The 19,106-nt window shown below is 43.4% G+C and overlaps 1 protein-coding gene across 1 annotated transcript in view; it reads right to left on the reverse strand.

Annotated features, from left to right (window-relative positions):
* Positions 1–6,925, reverse strand: part of PLCG1 (phospholipase C gamma 1) — a 134,436-nt gene extending 127,511 nt beyond the window's left edge. Inside the window, exons 1-2 of the mRNA XM_061631490.1 lie at positions 6,160–6,925; positions 5,589–5,893 (exon numbers count right to left, since the gene is read on the reverse strand). Of these exons, the coding sequence (XP_061487474.1) occupies positions 5,589–5,790 (202 nt within the window). The 5' untranslated portion in view covers positions 5,791–5,893; positions 6,160–6,925. The remainder of the gene's footprint in view (positions 1–5,588; positions 5,894–6,159) is intronic.
* Between the last annotated feature and the right edge of the window lie 12,181 nt (positions 6,926–19,106).

Genomic DNA, 19,106 nt, shown 5'->3' on the forward strand with positions numbered 1-19,106 from the left:
CCTTCCTCCTCCTCCAGTCCCCATTCCCTATGGTCAGTTTCACCTATCCTAAGCATGATTGCAGGGGAGTAAATCCTACTGAACTCAATAAGCATGCAAATGATCAATCCATTCTCAGCAAACTTGCACAGGATCCTATTTCTTACCTCCCGGATTAAAAAATAGAGAAATTCACTAATAGGCAAAAAACCTTGCGGTTTAAGAACGTACCTACAGCCCACAGATATTTCTATCAAACTTTAAAAAGCAGGGAAATTGGAAAGCTATAGTGAATGCACCAGGGGAGCAGGAGATCTGACCTCCTCTCTGACATATTGGACTGCCCTACAAATGTGTCAAAATGCAAACACAATATTTCACAGTCCAATCCACTTCCAGTGTAGCTTGGAAGAATTTGGTAACATATGCCTCTGAGCATATGGTGAGTGGTGGCAACACCTGCAATCTGCCCAAATAACAGAAAGAAGACATATGCTGTGTTAATCTTGTTTTAGCGGGGAGGAAGCAACAATATTAAGACAGTTGATATAGTTCAGATAGTCACGTTAAATATGTTTGATTTACTTTGCAATTTTAGTGAAGCTTCCTATAGGAAATCATTCTTTGGCTTCTGTTTCTGTGAATATGTGAAGTACAGCAACACTTTGCATAATTTACAATAAAAAAGCTCCAAAAACAACTGTGAAATAATGGCACTGACTATTCTGCAGAAGAATCTCCAATGGACATGAGGAGTGTCTCAGTTTGCATAAGATAAAACAGGGGGAGGTGAAATATATTTTAGCAACATTCTAGGTGTGCTCTATGTTTTTAATTGACCATGCCCACCTTTCCTTAAGTGGAGTGATTTAAGCACAGCTGAACACATGCATCTTGGGCAGGCCAAGTTTGGTTTTTTCCTACAGCTAGAGTCATTGCTTAAGTAGCAACACATTGTAATCAGTCTGATTTTACGTCAAACTGCAGTTTCAGATTCAACTGTTAATGCTCCCAAAATAGAAATAGAATATAACCTCCAGTTTGAAACACAAAAGGCTGTCTTCACCATCATATGACATCGGATAATAAAAAGGCTTTGAAAATAATAAAAATAAATTTGACACAGATTTCTATGATGAATAATGAGAGAAATATAATTTTCTAGCTAAGATTCTCTGTAGAAACAGTATTATTATTATTATTATTTATTAAATTTATATACCGCCCGACTAGCAATAGCTCTCTGGGCGGTGAACATAGAAAGTAGTAACACAGGAAAGAAGCAAAGTAGGAAGAACACCAACAAGCATACAAAAATGTAATTCTCCATCTTTGGAGATGGCAGGTATTGCCACCATTCACCATATGTTCAGAGGCACGTTACCAAATTCTTCCCCAAGCTACACAGCAAGTGGATTGGACTGTGAAAGACCAACCCAAATTGTGTTTGCATTTTTACAGATTTGTAGGGCAGTATATCTCAGAAAGGAGGTCAGGTCTCCTGCTCCCCTGGTGCATTCACTATAGCCACCCAACTTCCCTGCTTTTTAAAGTTAGTGGTTAAGGTGCTGGACTACGACCTGGGAAGGAGGCAATGGTAAACCCCCTCTGAATACCGCTTACCATGAAAACCCTATTTGTAGGGTTGCCATAAGTTGGGATCGACTTGAAGGCAGTCCATTTCCATTTCATAGATACATTCTTAAACTGCAAGGGTTTTTTTTTGCCTATTAGTTAATATCTATCAGTCTTGGGTGCCACAGGCCTGTTTGCTGTCTTTGCTTTGCAGATTGATATCTAGCTCAAGGAGAGAAAAACAGGTGTTGCTACCTCAGTTGCTCATCCCCTAGATTTTATCTGGCATGAAATTCAAGCACCCCAGGCCTCAACACTTCATGTATGAGCAACTTCCCTGCAGATGCAGAAGGGGGTTAGAATCAGACTTAAGACCAACGCTGTCCGTCTTTTCATTCCAATGTTGATGCTGCAGACAGTGCTGGCCAAAAATGGTTCACAGAACAGTTAACATTTGTATTACATGGAATACTACAGTCTTTCAGCATGTAAAGAATGCACAGAAGTTTATTAAAGAAAACCTACAAGTTGGGAGATATGGAAATAGTGTGTCTGACAGAGGAACCTAGCCATGAAAATGAGTCCAGAAAAGTTACTGGCCCAATGAATTTTGTACTAGTCAATCTGCTCATACAACCTAACTTACATCCATGGAAGAAGAAAAAACTTGCATTTTACAAAATCTTTGTCTTGTTACCTGGAGACAAATATTACTTACTACAGGCAACCAGTTAACTGTTTTCTGCCTGCAGGAATTATCAGGAGCTTGCACTGAAAGCCTTAGAAGGTTTAAAATGCTTTGCATTGGTTTGAAAGCCATACTTTCCCCTTTTGCTTTTACAACGTGCTACAATATAAATTAAAAATCCCCTAAAATAATAAAGTGTAGAAATATATTGAACGTGAAAGCCAAAGATCAGTTCCCTTGACAAAGATGAATATATCTAAAATAAAATTGATACATAAAAATAACTTGAGAAAACCAGAAAATATATTTTCCTCTTGCAGCTCTGATGTCTCAACAGGGCAGGGGGGAGAGAGGGATATCTGAATGAGGGAGAGGAGATATTTATAATGCAATAAAAAAATAAAAAAATATTCTATTGGTAAGTGGTCTATTCAGATCTTTACACCATACTCCAGCTAAGGGTATATTGGAATTTGAATGTGTTTCTTATTTATTTATTTATTGCATTTGTATACCGCCCCATAGCCGAAGCTCTCTGGGTGGCTCACCTTACATGCATGACAAATACTTGTATAAAATACAAAGTAGTTCAGGTGATCTTTGTGGGCAATATAGAATTCATCACCAGGCAGAGTAGGGAAGCACTGTGTACAACCTGAAAACCTAGAATCCCTTTTGTCAACAGCAATTGTTGGCCCAGTTAAATATAGTCACCGTATCAATTTATGAACAGGGTCTTATCCATCACACATGCGTTCCACAGAGACGCACACACCTTTTTCTATCATAAGAAGAGCCCTGCTGGTTTATACTGTATCTAGTCTAGCTTCCTGTTTCTTACAGTAGTTTACCAGATGCTACTCAGATGTCAACAAGTAGAGCACGAAAGCAATAACCATCCACCACCATTTATGTATTTATTTATTTGTAAAATTTGTATCACCCATTCTCTAATCTTCAGCGACCTCTGGGTGGGTGGCAACAATAAAATACCACACATCATAAAATCGATCAAGATATTAAAATAAAAGCAATATTATGCAATTCACAATACTTATTTATTTATTATTTGATCAGCAGGAGCCCAAGGCGGCATACACAGCATTCCCCTCTTCCACTCAGTACAAGCCAACACCTTTAGATAACTTCATCCCCAAAAGCCTGGGGAAAAGGAAAGTTTTCAGACAGTGATGAAAACTAACTGTTGTTGGCTCCAGTCAAACATCAGGGAGAAGGCTGTTCCATAGCTGGGGTACCATCATTAAGAAGGCCCTGTCTCAAGTCCCAACCCCATGGGATTCACTTGGCAATGGCATAGCAAGCATTAGATCTTAAATCACAGGTAGGGCAATATTAAGGGAGGCATTCCTTCAGGTAACTGGATCCTACGTTTTTCAGAGCTTTGTATGTTAGAGCCAAAATCCTGAATGAGGCTTGATACCATAAAGGCAGTCAGCATAGGTCTTTAAGGACTAGTTGTTATATGATCCTGAGCAAGGACCCCCTGTAGGTGGTATTCAGAGGTATACTGGCTCTGAAATGGCGAGTCCGCTTACCACCACCAATGATAAACCATGAATTTGTCTAATCTACAGTACTATATATCTCAGAAAGTTGTCTGTCTGTTCCCTGTGTCTTTGGATACCTCTTCAGATATTGTAACCAAATATCGCATAATGGTTCCTGAGATCAAGAAGCAGGTCTTTGTCTATATTTGAATACAATAGACACCATTTTGAATCAAGATGACAGACCGAAGCTTTCAAAACTGCACTGATTTTAACCAAAGTTTACTGATAGTTCCTGAGATCAAGAAGCAGGTTTTCATCCAAGTTTGGATACAACTGGATATTTTTTTAATCAAGATGGTGGACTGTTCTTAACTGCACTGATTTTAATTACTGATTTCAAAACGGCAATTATTTTTTGGTTTCTTGGAATTCCTCAGCAACGTTGGGTACGAGGCCAAGGCTATTAGTCCCCTACAAGAGCCAGTAAATATCACCCCATCATGTAACAGGGAATGCCATAATTTGTGTTCTAGGAAGAGAAGCGTTTTCACACCCCCACAACAGTCCTGTGGGATAGATTAGGCTGAGAAATACTGACTGGCCCAATATCAGCTAATAATCTTTGTGCCAGAAGAAGAACCCAGCAGAATTCAGCAACCAGATTATTAATATGCAGTAGGCAGTCCAAACATATCACACATTCTGGTGCGGCTACACTGGTTGCCAATTCACTTCTGAGCCCGATTTAAAGTGCTGGTTTTGACTTATATTGCCTTACAAAACCTCATGGTCTGCCTCTCCCCATATGATGTTGCTGGGATCCTGAAATAGTCATTTGAGGCCCTTTTCCAGGTGACCCCTCTGGGAGAAGTCCAGAAAATGACTATGAGAGAAGAGGCCTTTTTAGTGGCAATTCTGTTTGTGGAATGCTCACCCCAGAGAAACTGGCCTAGCCTTGACAGTGATCCCTTCAGCTCCAGGCAAAGACACTTTTTGCTTTCCCAGTTTTTAAGGTGCTGACATGGTCATTGTTCTTGCTGCGATTTCAATGGGCATTCTCTTGGTTTCTGTTGTGATTATCCTTTAGGTGAGCAGGAAGGAAGGTTTTTTTAGAAGTATACTTGTTGGGTGACCACTTCTAATGTATATCTCAAATGCTGTTTTATTTTTTTTTGTATGAGGTGTGATTCTGCAAGTTGCTTTGGGACTGTTCTTGTGTAAAGCAACTCATAAATTAAATAAATAAATAAATAGCCCAAACCTAAATCATACACTCTAATGACCGCATCACACCGGTGATAGTCATTCTTCTAAAACTTCAAGTTACTCTTCAGAATGCATATATGTAAATAACCCCCAGCTTGTCACCACTCTGGTAAGGATTTCCGCAGGTGACCAATTCAGATTTCTGCCCTCCCCTTTTTTAGTCCGTTTATGTGCCACAAATGGCTAACATCGATATGTGCAGATTAACAACCCAGTGAACATTTGGAGAGGTATTTGCAAAACAAAGGTATTTGCAAAACAAAGCAGCGTGGCGGCGGCTGGGAATTAATATGAATGCATTTGTTAATTCAGTTGCATCCCCTATATTAGAGAGAGCGTGAATTCATTCAAACAGGAGCTAAGCTTACAACCCCATGTACATCTACTTAGAGGTAAGTCCAGTTGTGTCAACTGGATCCTTCTTCCCTAGTTACGCGTGCTTTAGGACTGCAGCCTCAACCCAAAGAACGATAAAGCGTCAAAAAGGTATGAATATGCTCATTGCCTTACACTCAGACGCTGCTCCCTTCAATTTAGTTATGCATGTTTTAATAAACCAAACCACTTACTCGCGCCTTCGATTTTGTCCGATCCTCTGCTCCAAATGATCTGCCTGGTTTCCAACTTCACCTGGAACGTTTTCCTTTCCGGCCTCTGGGACTTTTTGGAGTAAAACAAAGTCATCACTGTGCCCACTTCCAAGCTCCTGGAGAGGTGAACCACTTCGGCTTCGCTTTGAATGCAGGGTCCATTGGTAAAAACAGACGCCATGGTGGCTCGGGAGTCCTCTCGCCTCTCCCCCCCCCCCTTTAGCAAATGCTGGGCGAAAGAAAACTTCCCAAACAAAAGGAGTTCAGCTTCTTTTACACCAGAGCTGGAAGGAAAGAGGGGAGGAAAGGGGGGAAACTGTTTTTTTTTTAACTCCACATCAACATCCTTCGAAGCTTTTCCCAATCCTTTCCCCAATGTCAGTGTTTATAATATTAACGGGGTGCGGGAAAAGGCGGGGGACCTAACCAACTAGCCCCGACCGGTTGGCGCTCCCCTTGGAACCATCAACTCCTCCGTCCAAAAAAAGCAGCAGGAAATCTCCCCTCTCCCCTGTGCGATCATGCACCATTCTCTCGCTCGCTCACTCACTGCTTTTCTTTCCTCTCTCCTCTTCCTGAACTGAGTCTTAAAGCGAAACCAAGCAGCAAACGGAAGAGTGAAGAACGGGAATCGGGCCGGATGGTGGTGGAAGAAAAGAAATATATATATATATACAATATATTAAAAATTCAAGTCGATCTCCCCGTGCTCGAAGTAAGGCTCGCCGGGTGCTGAAAGGTTTGGCTACGGTCGGAGGCGGAAAGCAGGGCTGTTGCTACCCCCGTAGCCTTTCCCCCTCCCTCTGACTGCCTATATTCCTCTCCTCCTCCTCCTGTTCCCTCTTTTCCCTCCTCCTCCGCCAGCCCCCTTTTGCGCTGTCTTTTTTCTGCAGGCAGATCTCTCTCTCTCTCTCTCTCTCTCTCAATCGATCCGAGACAGGCTGATAAAGATATCCCGAGAGCTCAGCAAGTAAATGGCTGGAAATCTGAGTCGATTTCACGTTCTTAAAGCCTCTTTTGTGTCACACTTTGCAGCAACGTCCGCAAAGTCGGGAGTGGGGGGAAACGAAGGAGGATTTCCCCACACCGCCGCCACCTCGTCCTTTCTTTCCACGTTGGAACATGGGCGCGAAGGGGATCGGAGCGGATGACTCTCTCGAAAACGGGCAGAGAGGAATAATCTGCAGGGCCCAGCGAGAGCCAAGGCAACGATTTCCTAGCAGAGTGATTCTCTGAGCTTTCACTCCCTGTTTTTGCCTTGTCTTTTGTCGCCCCTCCCCTCCATTTTAACGTGCTTGGCAGGGACAGACGGATCAGAAACCTTTTTTTATGCAAGAGAGATAAAAGGCTAGGAAATGATACGTTTCTGCTAGCCCACCCCACCCCCCATTAAAACAAACCAGAGAGAAGGGGGGGAATGGAAGGAAGAGCGATTAGCCTTTTAAAGAGATATCTCAGGCTCCATAATTCAGGCCCAAAGTCCGGTCACGGCCTGGATAACGCGCGTCTCGCATTTCAGCTCCATTCACTACGAAGGGATTGGGTTTGTTTGTTTGTATCGCCGTCTTTTTCCCAAACATGTGACTATGCGTAAAATAGGAAGCAGGAAAAGGACGAGGTGGGATCGGACGTAGGTACTGCTGCTGCTTGCGGGATGGAAGGCTACAGTAAGGGCAGGCAAAATAAGTTGCATCTCAGCTGTAGAATTCGCGTGTGTATGTGCGTGAAGTTTTTTGGATGGTGCTGGGTCATGGGCCAGTCACCCTTTCTCAGCCTATTCTTTATTTTTTTTTATTTAAAAGCATTTATATACAGCTTACTATTTAAAAAAATATCAGTGGAGTACGGTCTAAAAAAGCATATGTCATTAAAAAAAGAACAGAACCTATTACCAGTAAAACAGCAATATAAAAACATAAACGTGAATAAAACAAATTAAGATTCAAGCATGCAGCAATGACACCAGAATTTTTTTTCGCGGGGGGGGGACGACGACGACAGATGAGGCAAAGTATATTTCTAGGTGAGTGAAAAATGCTAGGTGGGGGTGAGCTCATTGTTTGAGGGGGATGCTTGCCTCCCCCTTTGGCGCTGCCCTGCAAACATTTCTCTTACGGGTCAGAGAAAGTCTAGATAAAAACATAAGTCCTCACACGACATCTGAAGCAACTGATGGTTACATATCAATTCTGATGACAATCAGTTACTCTGTAAGATATTTTAATGGATTTTAGTCTTTTTCTATTGTTGCAGTCTGGCCTAGGACATTATGGTGAAGGGTGGATAAGAAATTCAAGAAATAATAACTATTACTTGCTTGCTTGGATTTATTCCCTCCACTCGAAGATCCCAAGGTGGATTTCCAAGCAATACAATTTAAAACCAAATAAAAACAACAAAAATCAGCCTACCTCACAGGGACATTGTGAGGATAAATCTGGTGGGAGAATGTACATTGTTCCTTGGGCTCATTGGAGGAAAAGCAAGATTACAAATGTAGTAAATAAAATTATTAATAAATAGAGGGCGGTATTCAACACTTGCCCTACTCAATGAACTCATTGAAGTTAATGATCATGATTAACTTAGGTTCATTCATTTCAATGGGTCTACTCTGAGTAGGACTTAGTTGACTGCAACCCAGAATCTCCAGAGGCAGGAGCAGTACACTTCTGTGAATACCGTCTGGTAGGAGATAAACGGGGGGGGGGAGGGCTATTGCCTTCATGCCCACCTTGTGGGCTTTTCAGAAGCATACAACTGACCACTGTCGGAAGCAATGAGGCTGGACTGGATGGATCTCTGGTCTAATCCGCAAAGGCACTTCTTAGATTCATGACTATAATGGTGCCTTTATTTGAGAGTAACCTCTACTGAACTCTGTGGGCCTTACTTCTGAGTAAGGATGCATTGGCTCAGGCGGTAAAGTTAGTTACTTGGCACTGGAGTAAGATACTAACCTCAGTAAGACTTACTTCCAATTTAATATACATGCCTACAATCAGGCTCCCTGGCTACAGTGTTAGGCACATTTTGATAGTAAATCCGGTTGGAAAAGGTGGCCCTGCTTCTATTCTGAGTAGACAATCATAGGAATGGGCTGCTAGCAGAAGGGATACTGATAAATGGATCCAATTGATATAAGGTTGCTAATTTGAAAACAAGCAGGAAGAGTTACTAGAATAAGGAAGTAAGGATATTCTTTTTAAGTGGAGTAAGAAAGAAGAGCGTTTAGTGCTGTTTAATTTCTGTAATGAGAGGAACCAGGATTCAAGCATACTTAGAAGGTGAAGCCATGCCCCTAGAGACCCTTTCCTTTAAAATTAGGATTTTGTCTGGGGATTTGGGTGACCCTGTGCCCTACTTTTTACAGAGGGCAATCCTCTATTTGAATGGCTGTCAGAGGACGGTCTTCTGTTCGGAAATGGAAATGGACTGCCTTCAAGTCAATTCCGACTTATGGCGACCCTATGAATAGCATTTTCATGGTAAGCAGTATTCAGAGGGGGTTTACCATTGCCTTCCTCTGAGGCTGACAGGCAGTGACTGGCCCAAGGTCACCCAGTGAGCTTCATGGCTGTGTGGGGATTTGAACCCTGGTCTCCCAGGTTGTAGTACAACACTAACCACTACACCACACTGGCTGTCTTCTTCTGTTCGAAGGAGTCCTTTATTTAAAAGGCTGTCTGGTGACTCCCAAATCTGGTTTAAAGATGGCCCTAAGAAGGGAGAGCGCGGGCTCTGAAGTTGCCCATCAATAGCATCTGGACTGCAGAGACTGAGTAATCATACCCAGGTCACCTAGTCGCAGTCTTCCCCTCTATGGTGAGATGCATTTCTATTTAAATTGTAGTAATGATTTCTCCCTGTGCAACGATACATATAAATCAGCACATGCACATTTTATGCATATCTGTGGCCTCTTTTGCTCTCTTCTTTAGTGATGTGTTTCCTCTTTTGTTTTGGCAGTGTGTAAGTAGCCAACCTACTGAGGATTAGTTGTGGGTACATGGTGGAGAATAACTAAACATTTTGATGTTTCTCTCTAGCAGGACTTCTCTGCTTTTAACAGTTATATGATAAGCAGAAACCAGTTATGTTTTCCCCATCAAAGTTAAAAAAAAAGTTTGCATCTCTTAAATTTGTCTGTCATGCATGCTAAAGGCACAGGTCTCTTGTCAGAAACAAAGATGGCAGCCTTAGTAGGGAGGGAAAAGACATTTAAAGCACATTGCTTCTCCCCAAGAATCCTGGGAATTGTAGTTTACCAGGTTACCCCCTCACAGAGCTACAATTTGCAGCACCCTTTATTTATTTATTTATTAGATTTCTATCTTTCCCTTTCTCCTAGTAGGAGCCTTAACACAGTTCTCAGGATTCTTTGGAGGAAGCAATGTGCTTTGAATATATGGTGTGAATGTACACAGCCTATATATGCTCAAAGGCCTTCCCAAATTTATTATTATCTCATAAGAATTGCCTCGTTGAATCAGGTCCAGCTAGTTAGCCCAGTGTTTTCTTTCCAATGACAGCCAGCCAGATCTTTTTCCTCCTGGGTTTCAAAGCACACCCCCAGCATTAAAAATAGTTTACCTGGTTTAAACCCTGGGTGGGAGAGCTTTTGACTGGTTGTGTGTGTTTTTTAATGTATTTTTATGATTTTGGCATTTATCAGCATTTGGCTTAGGGAGGTTAGCCTCCTCTACCTCCATCTGGAGTTACAGAAGTCACACCAAGCTCAGCCCAGGCAGCTCACTTGGCCATCTATGTCTGACACATGGGGATTAAAATGGGTCAGTAGGAGAAGCTGCCCTGCCTGAATAACCTGAGGCATGATCTCAGTATAAGGCTTAATGCTTTTCTTATCTTTACCCAAGCTTGCTATTTTAACATGGAGTTTTAGCATATAATGTTGGGTGCTCCCAGACTGGCACTATGTTCGGGTGGGTTTCAATCACATTCAGGTTGCATAATTATAATTGACTGGGAGATCTTGTGCAACAAACCAACTTTCCCAAAAGATCTGGCTTTTTTGTAGTAAGGAAATCACGCTAGAAGGTGTGGAATGACATTTGCTTTGATCCTCTAGCCTCCCTGCAATCAAATCAGAATGAATATTCATTAAATAGCCAACGATCTCCCTGCGAACAAATCAGGATGAATGCCCAGTAAGCAGATTGTGTGACAGCACTCTCTGTTACACATATTTGTTTTTAAAACTGCTGATTTTATTTATATTTTGTTTTATTTATATTAATTTATATTTAGATAAACTTTATGTTAGTTGGTTTTTAATGTTTTGTTTTTGGTATTTTAATGAATATTTTATATTGTGTTATGTAAACCACTTTAGAGATTTTTGTCGTTTAAGTGATATAAATGTAAATCTTGCCAAATAAAACTAATAAAATACTATAAATCCCCACTTGGTGAGAAGTCCCAAGGGGCAGTACTAGCCATGTTTGGTATCGTTCAGATTAGCCTTCTTCAGCCTTGGACCCCCAGATGTTGTTGGACTAAAACCAGTAGCATAGTAGCAAATTCAGAAGTGCAGGGTCCCTTCATGATAGTCACAGCCACCACCACCCTTTTTTGCTGCTGGGTTGAGAATGAGATCCTTGTGAATGCCTTCTGGGAAAGGATAAGGAAGCATGATAAAAGACTTTTCTCAGTGGCTAACACACTCCCCTTTTGTACTGATGGGCTCATAGGATGTTGGAGACAGGGATCCTGCTGGGACCCTGCACCCAAAAAATAAAGGGATCTAAGACCCTCCAAGACCCTGAACAACTACACCCCTGACTAAAACTCCCATCATCCCCAGCCAGTTTAGCCAATGGTCAGGGAGGATGGGAGTTATAGTCCAACAGCATCCAGGGACTCAAGGATGAAGAACTGTGCTTTAGATGGCTAACACCACTGGAGATTTTTTATCATACTGGCCTTATTTAAGCAGAGCATAAGTGAGGGTGAACAGCAGACACTCCTGATACACTCCTGCCTCAGATCCCCACAGAAAGGCCATGCACCCCTAAAGTGCTTTCAGTCAGTGCACAACAGTTCTCCTGCTGCCTGTTCCAAACTCCTTTTCTTTCACATACACAGTTACACATCTGCTCTTCTCCTTCTCTCTCTCTCTCTCTCTCTCTCTCTCTCTCTCTCTCTCTCTCTCTCTGTGTGTGTGTGTGTGTGTGTGTGTGTGTGTGTGTGTGAGAGAGAGAGAGAGAGAGAGAGAGAGAAACTCCCAGCTCTGATGGGCATCTCATTCAAACACAGAAACATTCCCAACTATCCCCAAATCATCATTAACTGCAACCCACCAACTATTCTGAGCTATTAACTGGACATCTGCCTACCAAATAGATGGCAGCTGTACAGAATTATGTGCTTCTGGTTTGGCAACCTGCATTATTCCTGACTCTCCAGTCCTGATACAGCCCATTAGCTATGATTTTTAGACCACCTGGGACTTGATAAATCTCCTGCCTGGGGTCGCATCCACACCATACATTCAAAGCAGTCTTATACCATTTTAACAGTCTTAGCTTCCCCCCAAAATCCTGGGAACTTTGTAACAAGTGCTGAGAGTTGTTCGGAGACCTCTCCCAGAGCTACAATTCCCAGCACACTTAACAAACTGCAGTTCCCAGGATTCTTGGGGGGACGCCATGACTATTAAAGTGGTGTAAGACTGCTTTAAATTAATAGTGTGGAATGGATGTGAGATGTGGGACCACAAAAATGCTGGGGGGGTTTGACAAATGTCTGGCAGACCACAATATATGGTTGCTGGGTTGTGATCAGTTTGGTGGATCACAAGTTGCAGAGGCCTCAGCTAAAACCCCACTGAGCCAACAGCAGAGAAAGCGTAGTCAAAGGTAATAACCCAGCCCTTCCCAGCCAGTGTGGTGTAGTGGTTAAGGTGTCGGACTACGACCTGGGAGACCAGGGTTCAAATCCCCACACAGCCATGAAGCTCACTGGGTGACCCTGGGCCAGTCACTGCCTGTCAGCCTCAGAGGAAGGCAATGGTAACCCCCCTCTGAATACTGCCTACCATGAAAACCCTATTCATAGGGTCGCCCATAAGTCGGAATCAACTTGAAGGCAGTCCATTTCCATTTTTCCCAGCCTGGTGCTCTCAAACTGTTTTGTTCTGCAACTCCCATCAGCCCCAGCCAACATGGCCAAAGGCTAGGGAATGATGGGAATTATAGTCCAAAGCATCCAGAGGGTACCAGGTTGGGAAAGGGTATAATAAGCCATCCTCAACTATTGGAATACAGCCAGTCAACAGGTCAACATAAGAAAAACCTGCTGGATCAGGCCAGTGGCCCATCTAGTCCAGTATCCTGTTCTCACAGGAGCCAAGAAGATGCCTATGAAAAGCCCACAAGCGGGACCTGAGTGCAAGAACACCCGCCCCCCACAATTTCCAGCAACTAGTATTCTGAAGCATACTGAGATAGAACATAACAATCAGGGTTGGTAGCCGCGGATAGCCTTATCCTCCAGGAATTTGTCTAATCCTTTTTAAAAGCCATCCAAATTGGTTGCCATCACTGCCTCTTGTGGGAGTGAATTCTGTAGTTTAACTGCGCCGCGTGAAGAAGTACTTTATTTTGTCTGTCCCAGATCTAACGCTCAGCTTCATTGGATATCTCTGAGTTCTAATGAGATAGAGAGAAAAACTTTTATCTACTTTCATCATACCTATACATTTCTATCATTTGGCCTCTTACTCGCCTTTTCTCTAAACTAAAAAGCCCCAACTGCTGTAACCTTTATGCACTGAGTTGTGTGTTTTCAAAACAAAAATTAGTCTGTGCTGTTGTGCCTCATTCTTGTAATTTTTAAATATCCCACCTTTCCATTTATGTACATGCCCATTGCCTTGTGTTTTCATTGCCTTTAGGCTAGCTTGCTTCCTGCTTAACCCAGCCTTCATGGCCTCATGGCTTGGATTTCTGACAACAGCAGCTCCTCCTGTTCTGGCCCTGAGCACTTCTTAATGAAATAATCAATCTCGCACAAGAAGATCACCAGCAAGAGCTGGAACCAAGGCAAAAACAAACGATAGTGATGCTTCACACTCAGTGTTCTTATTTATTTATTTATTTTATTTTACTGTTTGTATTTATACACCGCCCCATAGCCGAAGCTCTCTGGGCGGTTTACAGTAACTAAAAACATTAAAAACAAATACACAAATTTAAAACACATCTTCTAAAAACAATTTAAAACACAATTTAAAAAATTTAAAAACACATGCTAAAATGCCTGGGAGAAGAGGAAAGTCTTGACCTGGTGCCATAAAGATAACAGTGATGGCGCCAGGAGCACCTCGTCAGGGAGATCATTCCATAATTTGGGGGCCACCACTGAGAAGGCCCTCTCCCTTGTTGCCACCCTCCAAGCTTCCCTCGGAGTAGGCACCCGGAGGAGGGCCTTAGATGTTGAGTGTAGTGTATGGTGGGTTCGTATCAGGAGAGGCGTTCCATCAGGTATTGTGGTCCCAAGCTGTGTAAGGCTTTATAGGTTAAAAACAGCACCTTGAATTGAGCTCGGAAACATACAGGCAGCCAATGCAAGCCGGCCAGAATCAGTTTTATATGTTTGGACCGTCTGGTCCCTGTTACCAATCTGGCCGCTGCATTTTGCACAAGCTGCAGTTTCCGAACCATATTCAAAGGCAGCCCCACATAGAGTGCATTGCAGTAATCTAACTTGGAGGTTACCAGAGCATGGATAACTGAAGCCAGATTATCCCTGTCCAGATAGGGGCGAAGCTGGGCCACCAACCAAAGTTGGTAGAAGGCACTCTGTGCCACCGAGGCTACCTGAGCCTCAAGTGACAGAGATGGTTCAAGGAGAACCCCCAAGCTATGAACCTGCTCCTTCAGGGGGAGTGCAACCCCATCCAGGACAGGTTGGACATCCACCATCTGGTCAGAAGAACCACCCACTAGCAGCATCTCAGTCTTGTCTGGATTGAGCCTCAGTTTATTAGCCCTTATCCAGTCCATTGTCGCAGCCAGGCACCTGTTCAGCACATTGACAGCCTCACCTGAAGAAGATGAAAAGGAGAAATAGAGCTGCGTGTCATCAGCATACTGATGGCAACACACTCCAAAGCTCCGGATGACCGAACCCAACGGTTTCATGTAGATGTTGAACAGCATGGGGGACAGAACTGACCCCTGTGGAACCCCATACTGGAGAGTCCAGGGTGCTGAACAATGTTCCCCAAGCACCACCTTCTGGAGCCGACCTGCCAAGTAGGAGCGGAACCACCGCCATGCAGTCCCTCCCACTCCCAACTCAGCCAGTCTTCCCAGAAGGATACCATGGTTGATGGTATCGAAAGCCGTTGAGAGATCAAGAAGAATCAACAGAGTCACACTCCCCCTGTCTCTCTCCCGACAAAGGTCATCATACAGGGCGACCAAGGCTGTTTCCATGCCAAAACCAGGCCTGAAACCCGACTGAAATGGATCCAGATAATTGGTCTCATCCAAGAGTGTCTGGAGCTGGCCCGCAACCACTCGTTCAAGGACCTTGCCCAGGAATGGAACATTTGCTACCGGCCTATAGTTATTAAGATTTTCTGGGTCCAAGGAAGGTCTCTTCAGGAGTGGTCTCACTACTGCCTCTTTCAGGCAGCCAGGGACCACCCCCTTTCGCAGAGAAGCATTAATCACTTCCCTGGCCCAGCCTGTTCCATCCCTGCTAGCATTTATTAGCCAAGAAGGGCAAGGATCCAGCACAGAAGTGGTTGCACAAACCTGTCCAAGCACCTTGTCAACATCCTCAAGTTGTACCAACTGAAACTCATCCAAGAAATCGGGACAAGGCTGTGCTCTGGATACCTCACTTGATTCACCTGCTATAACACTGGAGTCTAAGTCCTGGCGGATGCTACAGATTTTTTCCTGGAAGTGCCTAGCAAATTCATTACAGCGGGCCTCAGATGGTTCTACCATGTCCCTGGGGCCAGAGTGTAATAGCCCCCAGACAATTCTGAAGAGTTCTGCTGGGCGGCAGAGTGATGATTTGATAGTGGCAGCAAAATATTTTTTTTCTGCCCTCACTGCCCCTAAATACAGCTTACCATAGGCACTTACCAGTGTATAATTGCATCCACCAGGAGTTCGTCTCCATCTGCACTCAAGCCGTCTCCTATATTGTTTCATCGCTCTCAGCTCTGGGGTATATCATGGAACTGTACGAGCTCTACACAGGAGAGGGCACTCAGGAGCAATCATGTCAACCACCCGGGTCATTTCTGTATTCCACAGTTCAACCAGGGTTTAGATGGGACCACCAGCCCTATCAGCCGGAAAACTCCCCAGAGCCGTTTGGAAACCATCCGGATCCATTAGTCTCTGGGGGCGGACCAACTTAATAGGTCCCCCACCCTTGCAGAGGGGAAAAGCCACTGTAAGTCTAAACTTCAGCAAGCAGTGATCTGTCCATGACAGAGGGACTGATGCAAGGCCCCCCACATTCAGATCATCAACTTCATGTCCAGTTGCAAAAACCAAATCTAGAGTATGCCCTGCTACATGTGTTGGGCCAATGGCATATTGGGACAGTCCCATGGTTATCATGGAGACCATGAAATCCTAGCCGCCCTGGATAAGGTGGCCTCGGCATGGATGTTGACATCCCCCAGAACCAACAGTGTCCTGCAGGCACTGGGTCAAAACATATTTGCGGACATCTAAATATACTTGAAGCTGGCTTGGCAAAATCATACAAAGAACCACCATCAAGCACCTCTTCTAGGCCATTAAGTCTGTGGTTCCATTCTGACTTGCAACAGCACCTGTGTGTCCTTCCACGTTTTCAAATGGAAGTAATATCATCACAAAGGAATTCCTTGGAGCAGAACAAGCTGATTCATCACCAGAACAGTGATAAAGGATGTTTACCTGGCAGGACCTGGACCATAATATTCCAAGAGAAAATAATCATGCCATTCAGGCAGTAACGACAGGGAGTTTCATTTGGGCAAAACTGGGAATGCAAATCATAGCAGAACTTTGGACTGCAATGCAAACCCAAGATCCACCGGGTTGAGTGAGTTTGGATAGGCCAATCTTGAGTTATCCAGTTGAGCTGGAGCTCAACCACGGCTATGCTACCTTAATTCCCTTATCCTGGTTCAGTTGGGGATACGCCGAGGTAAGTCGCTCAACCTGGCTTAGCCATGGAACTTAAATCAGCAGAATTTAGAGGGCAAGGAGAGACTTAAACCTATTCCAAACCTGTTTCAACTCAGTCACATGACCTGGCTTAAGCTGGCAAAAGGGTGGTATAAGTAAAACTATTTCAAAGGCTTGTTTTTCCGCTGCCAGGCTCAGGCCAGCTTAGCTGTCAGTAGCCCCGCTCCTAGATGGAGTTTGGAATAGGGGTAACTCAAAACTGGCTTAATTTAAGACAGAATAAGTTCTGCCAGTTTCCTATTGCTCTGTAAGTCACTCAAGCAGTTGGTCCTGGGATACTCCTGGCTCAGTTTTGTGCAGTTGGAGGTACAAGAATTGTGTGTTCCCAAATTCTTGCTTTAGCATCAGACCAAAATGGCAGGAAGAATTCTTCCAGAAAGCAAATTCTGACATTCACTTTTTGGAGAACCTCAGACATCATTTATGTCAGTGACCAGCCTTGTTCTTTGATTATTCCCACTATCATCTGTGTAGTAAAATGATCTTCCCCACTACCATAGCATAATAAAGACTAAGCTGTGCATAAATTACAGAGGTAAAATAAAATAAAAATTGCATTGCATCTAACCCTCCAACCCTGCTTGCTACCAAAAATACATAAATCACATACAACAAATCCCCTGAAAAAGCCAATGTAACGTACTGTTAAGCATGTTGGATGTATTCCAGAGAGAACTAAGTTCAAGTCCCCACTCATTCACAAAGGTTACTGGGTGATCTTGGGCCACTCACTATTTCTCAGCCTAACCTACATCCCAGGGTTGTTGTGAGGATATCATTGGCACAGGGACCCATGTACACTATCTTGAGCTACTTGGAAGAAGACTTGGATAAAAGTTGTACTGTTTTTTGGGAGGAAAACGTACAGGGCAGGACCATAGCTCAGTGGCAGAGCACATGTTTCACATGCAGAAGGCTCCAGGTTGAACCATTGGCATTTCCAGTTGAAATAATTGGGTAGCAGGTGATGAGAAGGTACCCTGTTGGAGACCCTTCAGATCTGCTGCCAGTCAGAGTAGACACAATCTAGCTTAGCTGGAACTGCTATAAAGGCAACTTCCCATGTTCCTAGAACATTCCAAATCATCAGCTGTGGTCAGAAGCATTTTTTTTCACCAGCACCCTCATTGCTTTGTTTCCAATCCAGGTGGCTGTCATTCATGTTTTGTAGCCTCAAGATGAGAGTACAACTGAGTTAAGCATTCTGCATGGGACTGCTGTTGGACTGGGCAATTGGTGGTATCTGATGCGCCACCTATCTTCCAGATAAGGGTGGGTTTCCAGGAGCACATGACAACACAATTGTATCCCCAGGGTCTTCAGTGACTGCCTAAAACCTGTGCAGAATTCAGGACCCTAGTTTTGACCTCCTCCTCTGCTTTGCTGAGTTATTGCTATGGTTGAAAGCAGTGTCTTGAAAGTATCCTTGGTCATGGCTAACAGGACCCAACTGTTGTGGCAATTTAAGGAATCTCATTCTTTGCAAACTTTTATTTTGAATATTAAGTCTGAACACACTTCCAAGTAAACATGCATATGGTTGAGTGGCACACATTATATTGTTGGTTCTTCTATAAAATATTTCCGGGCAATATAAGAGTGCCATAAAGTGCCAAGAATTGCATTTGTATGAGGTTGTTACACATTGAGAGTTACACATGTGTTACACAACTTTTCCTTCACATGGACTTACCCAAGTTCTGAATGGAAAGCTGTGGCAGAGAAAGGAAATGAATCAGTATTCCCCAGTCTGAGCCAGAGCCACACATCTTCTCCAGCCTGAAAAGGTGACTTAGTGACCCCATTTAAAAATAACCCAGAAAGTGTTTCCTCCCAGTCTCATAAAAAAATCAACTTGCAGCTCAGACAGTGGGAAGACTTGTTTTTCTATTAACACCAGGTTCTTGTAGCTTTTGAAAGTGCGGGGCCAATTGCAAAATTGCACTTGAAACAGAACAAAGAGGAGCTTACGGGAATAAAGAGCTGAGATGCAAAGTGTTTCAGGGGCAATTTTTGGCTCTCCTTCATTCAAAACCCCTTATTTCTGTTCATCACCCCAAGCTCAAAACCAGGCAAAGAAAACTATAATAATAATAATAATAATGCTGCATCATAGGGTTTAGTCAGTCATCCTGACTTTGCACCAACTTACATTTTTTTAAAAAAAGTTTATCAGGCATATTTACTAAGGCCGAAAGGGCAGAGAAGAGACCACATGTAACGAAAAGTTTAAAAAGCAGCACATTTAATAAGTAAAGAAATCAATCAG

The sequence above is a fragment of the Rhineura floridana genome, chromosome 6 (genome assembly GCF_030035675.1).
Source record: "Rhineura floridana isolate rRhiFlo1 chromosome 6, rRhiFlo1.hap2, whole genome shotgun sequence".
Classification (NCBI taxonomy): domain Eukaryota; kingdom Metazoa; phylum Chordata; class Lepidosauria; order Squamata; family Rhineuridae; genus Rhineura; species Rhineura floridana.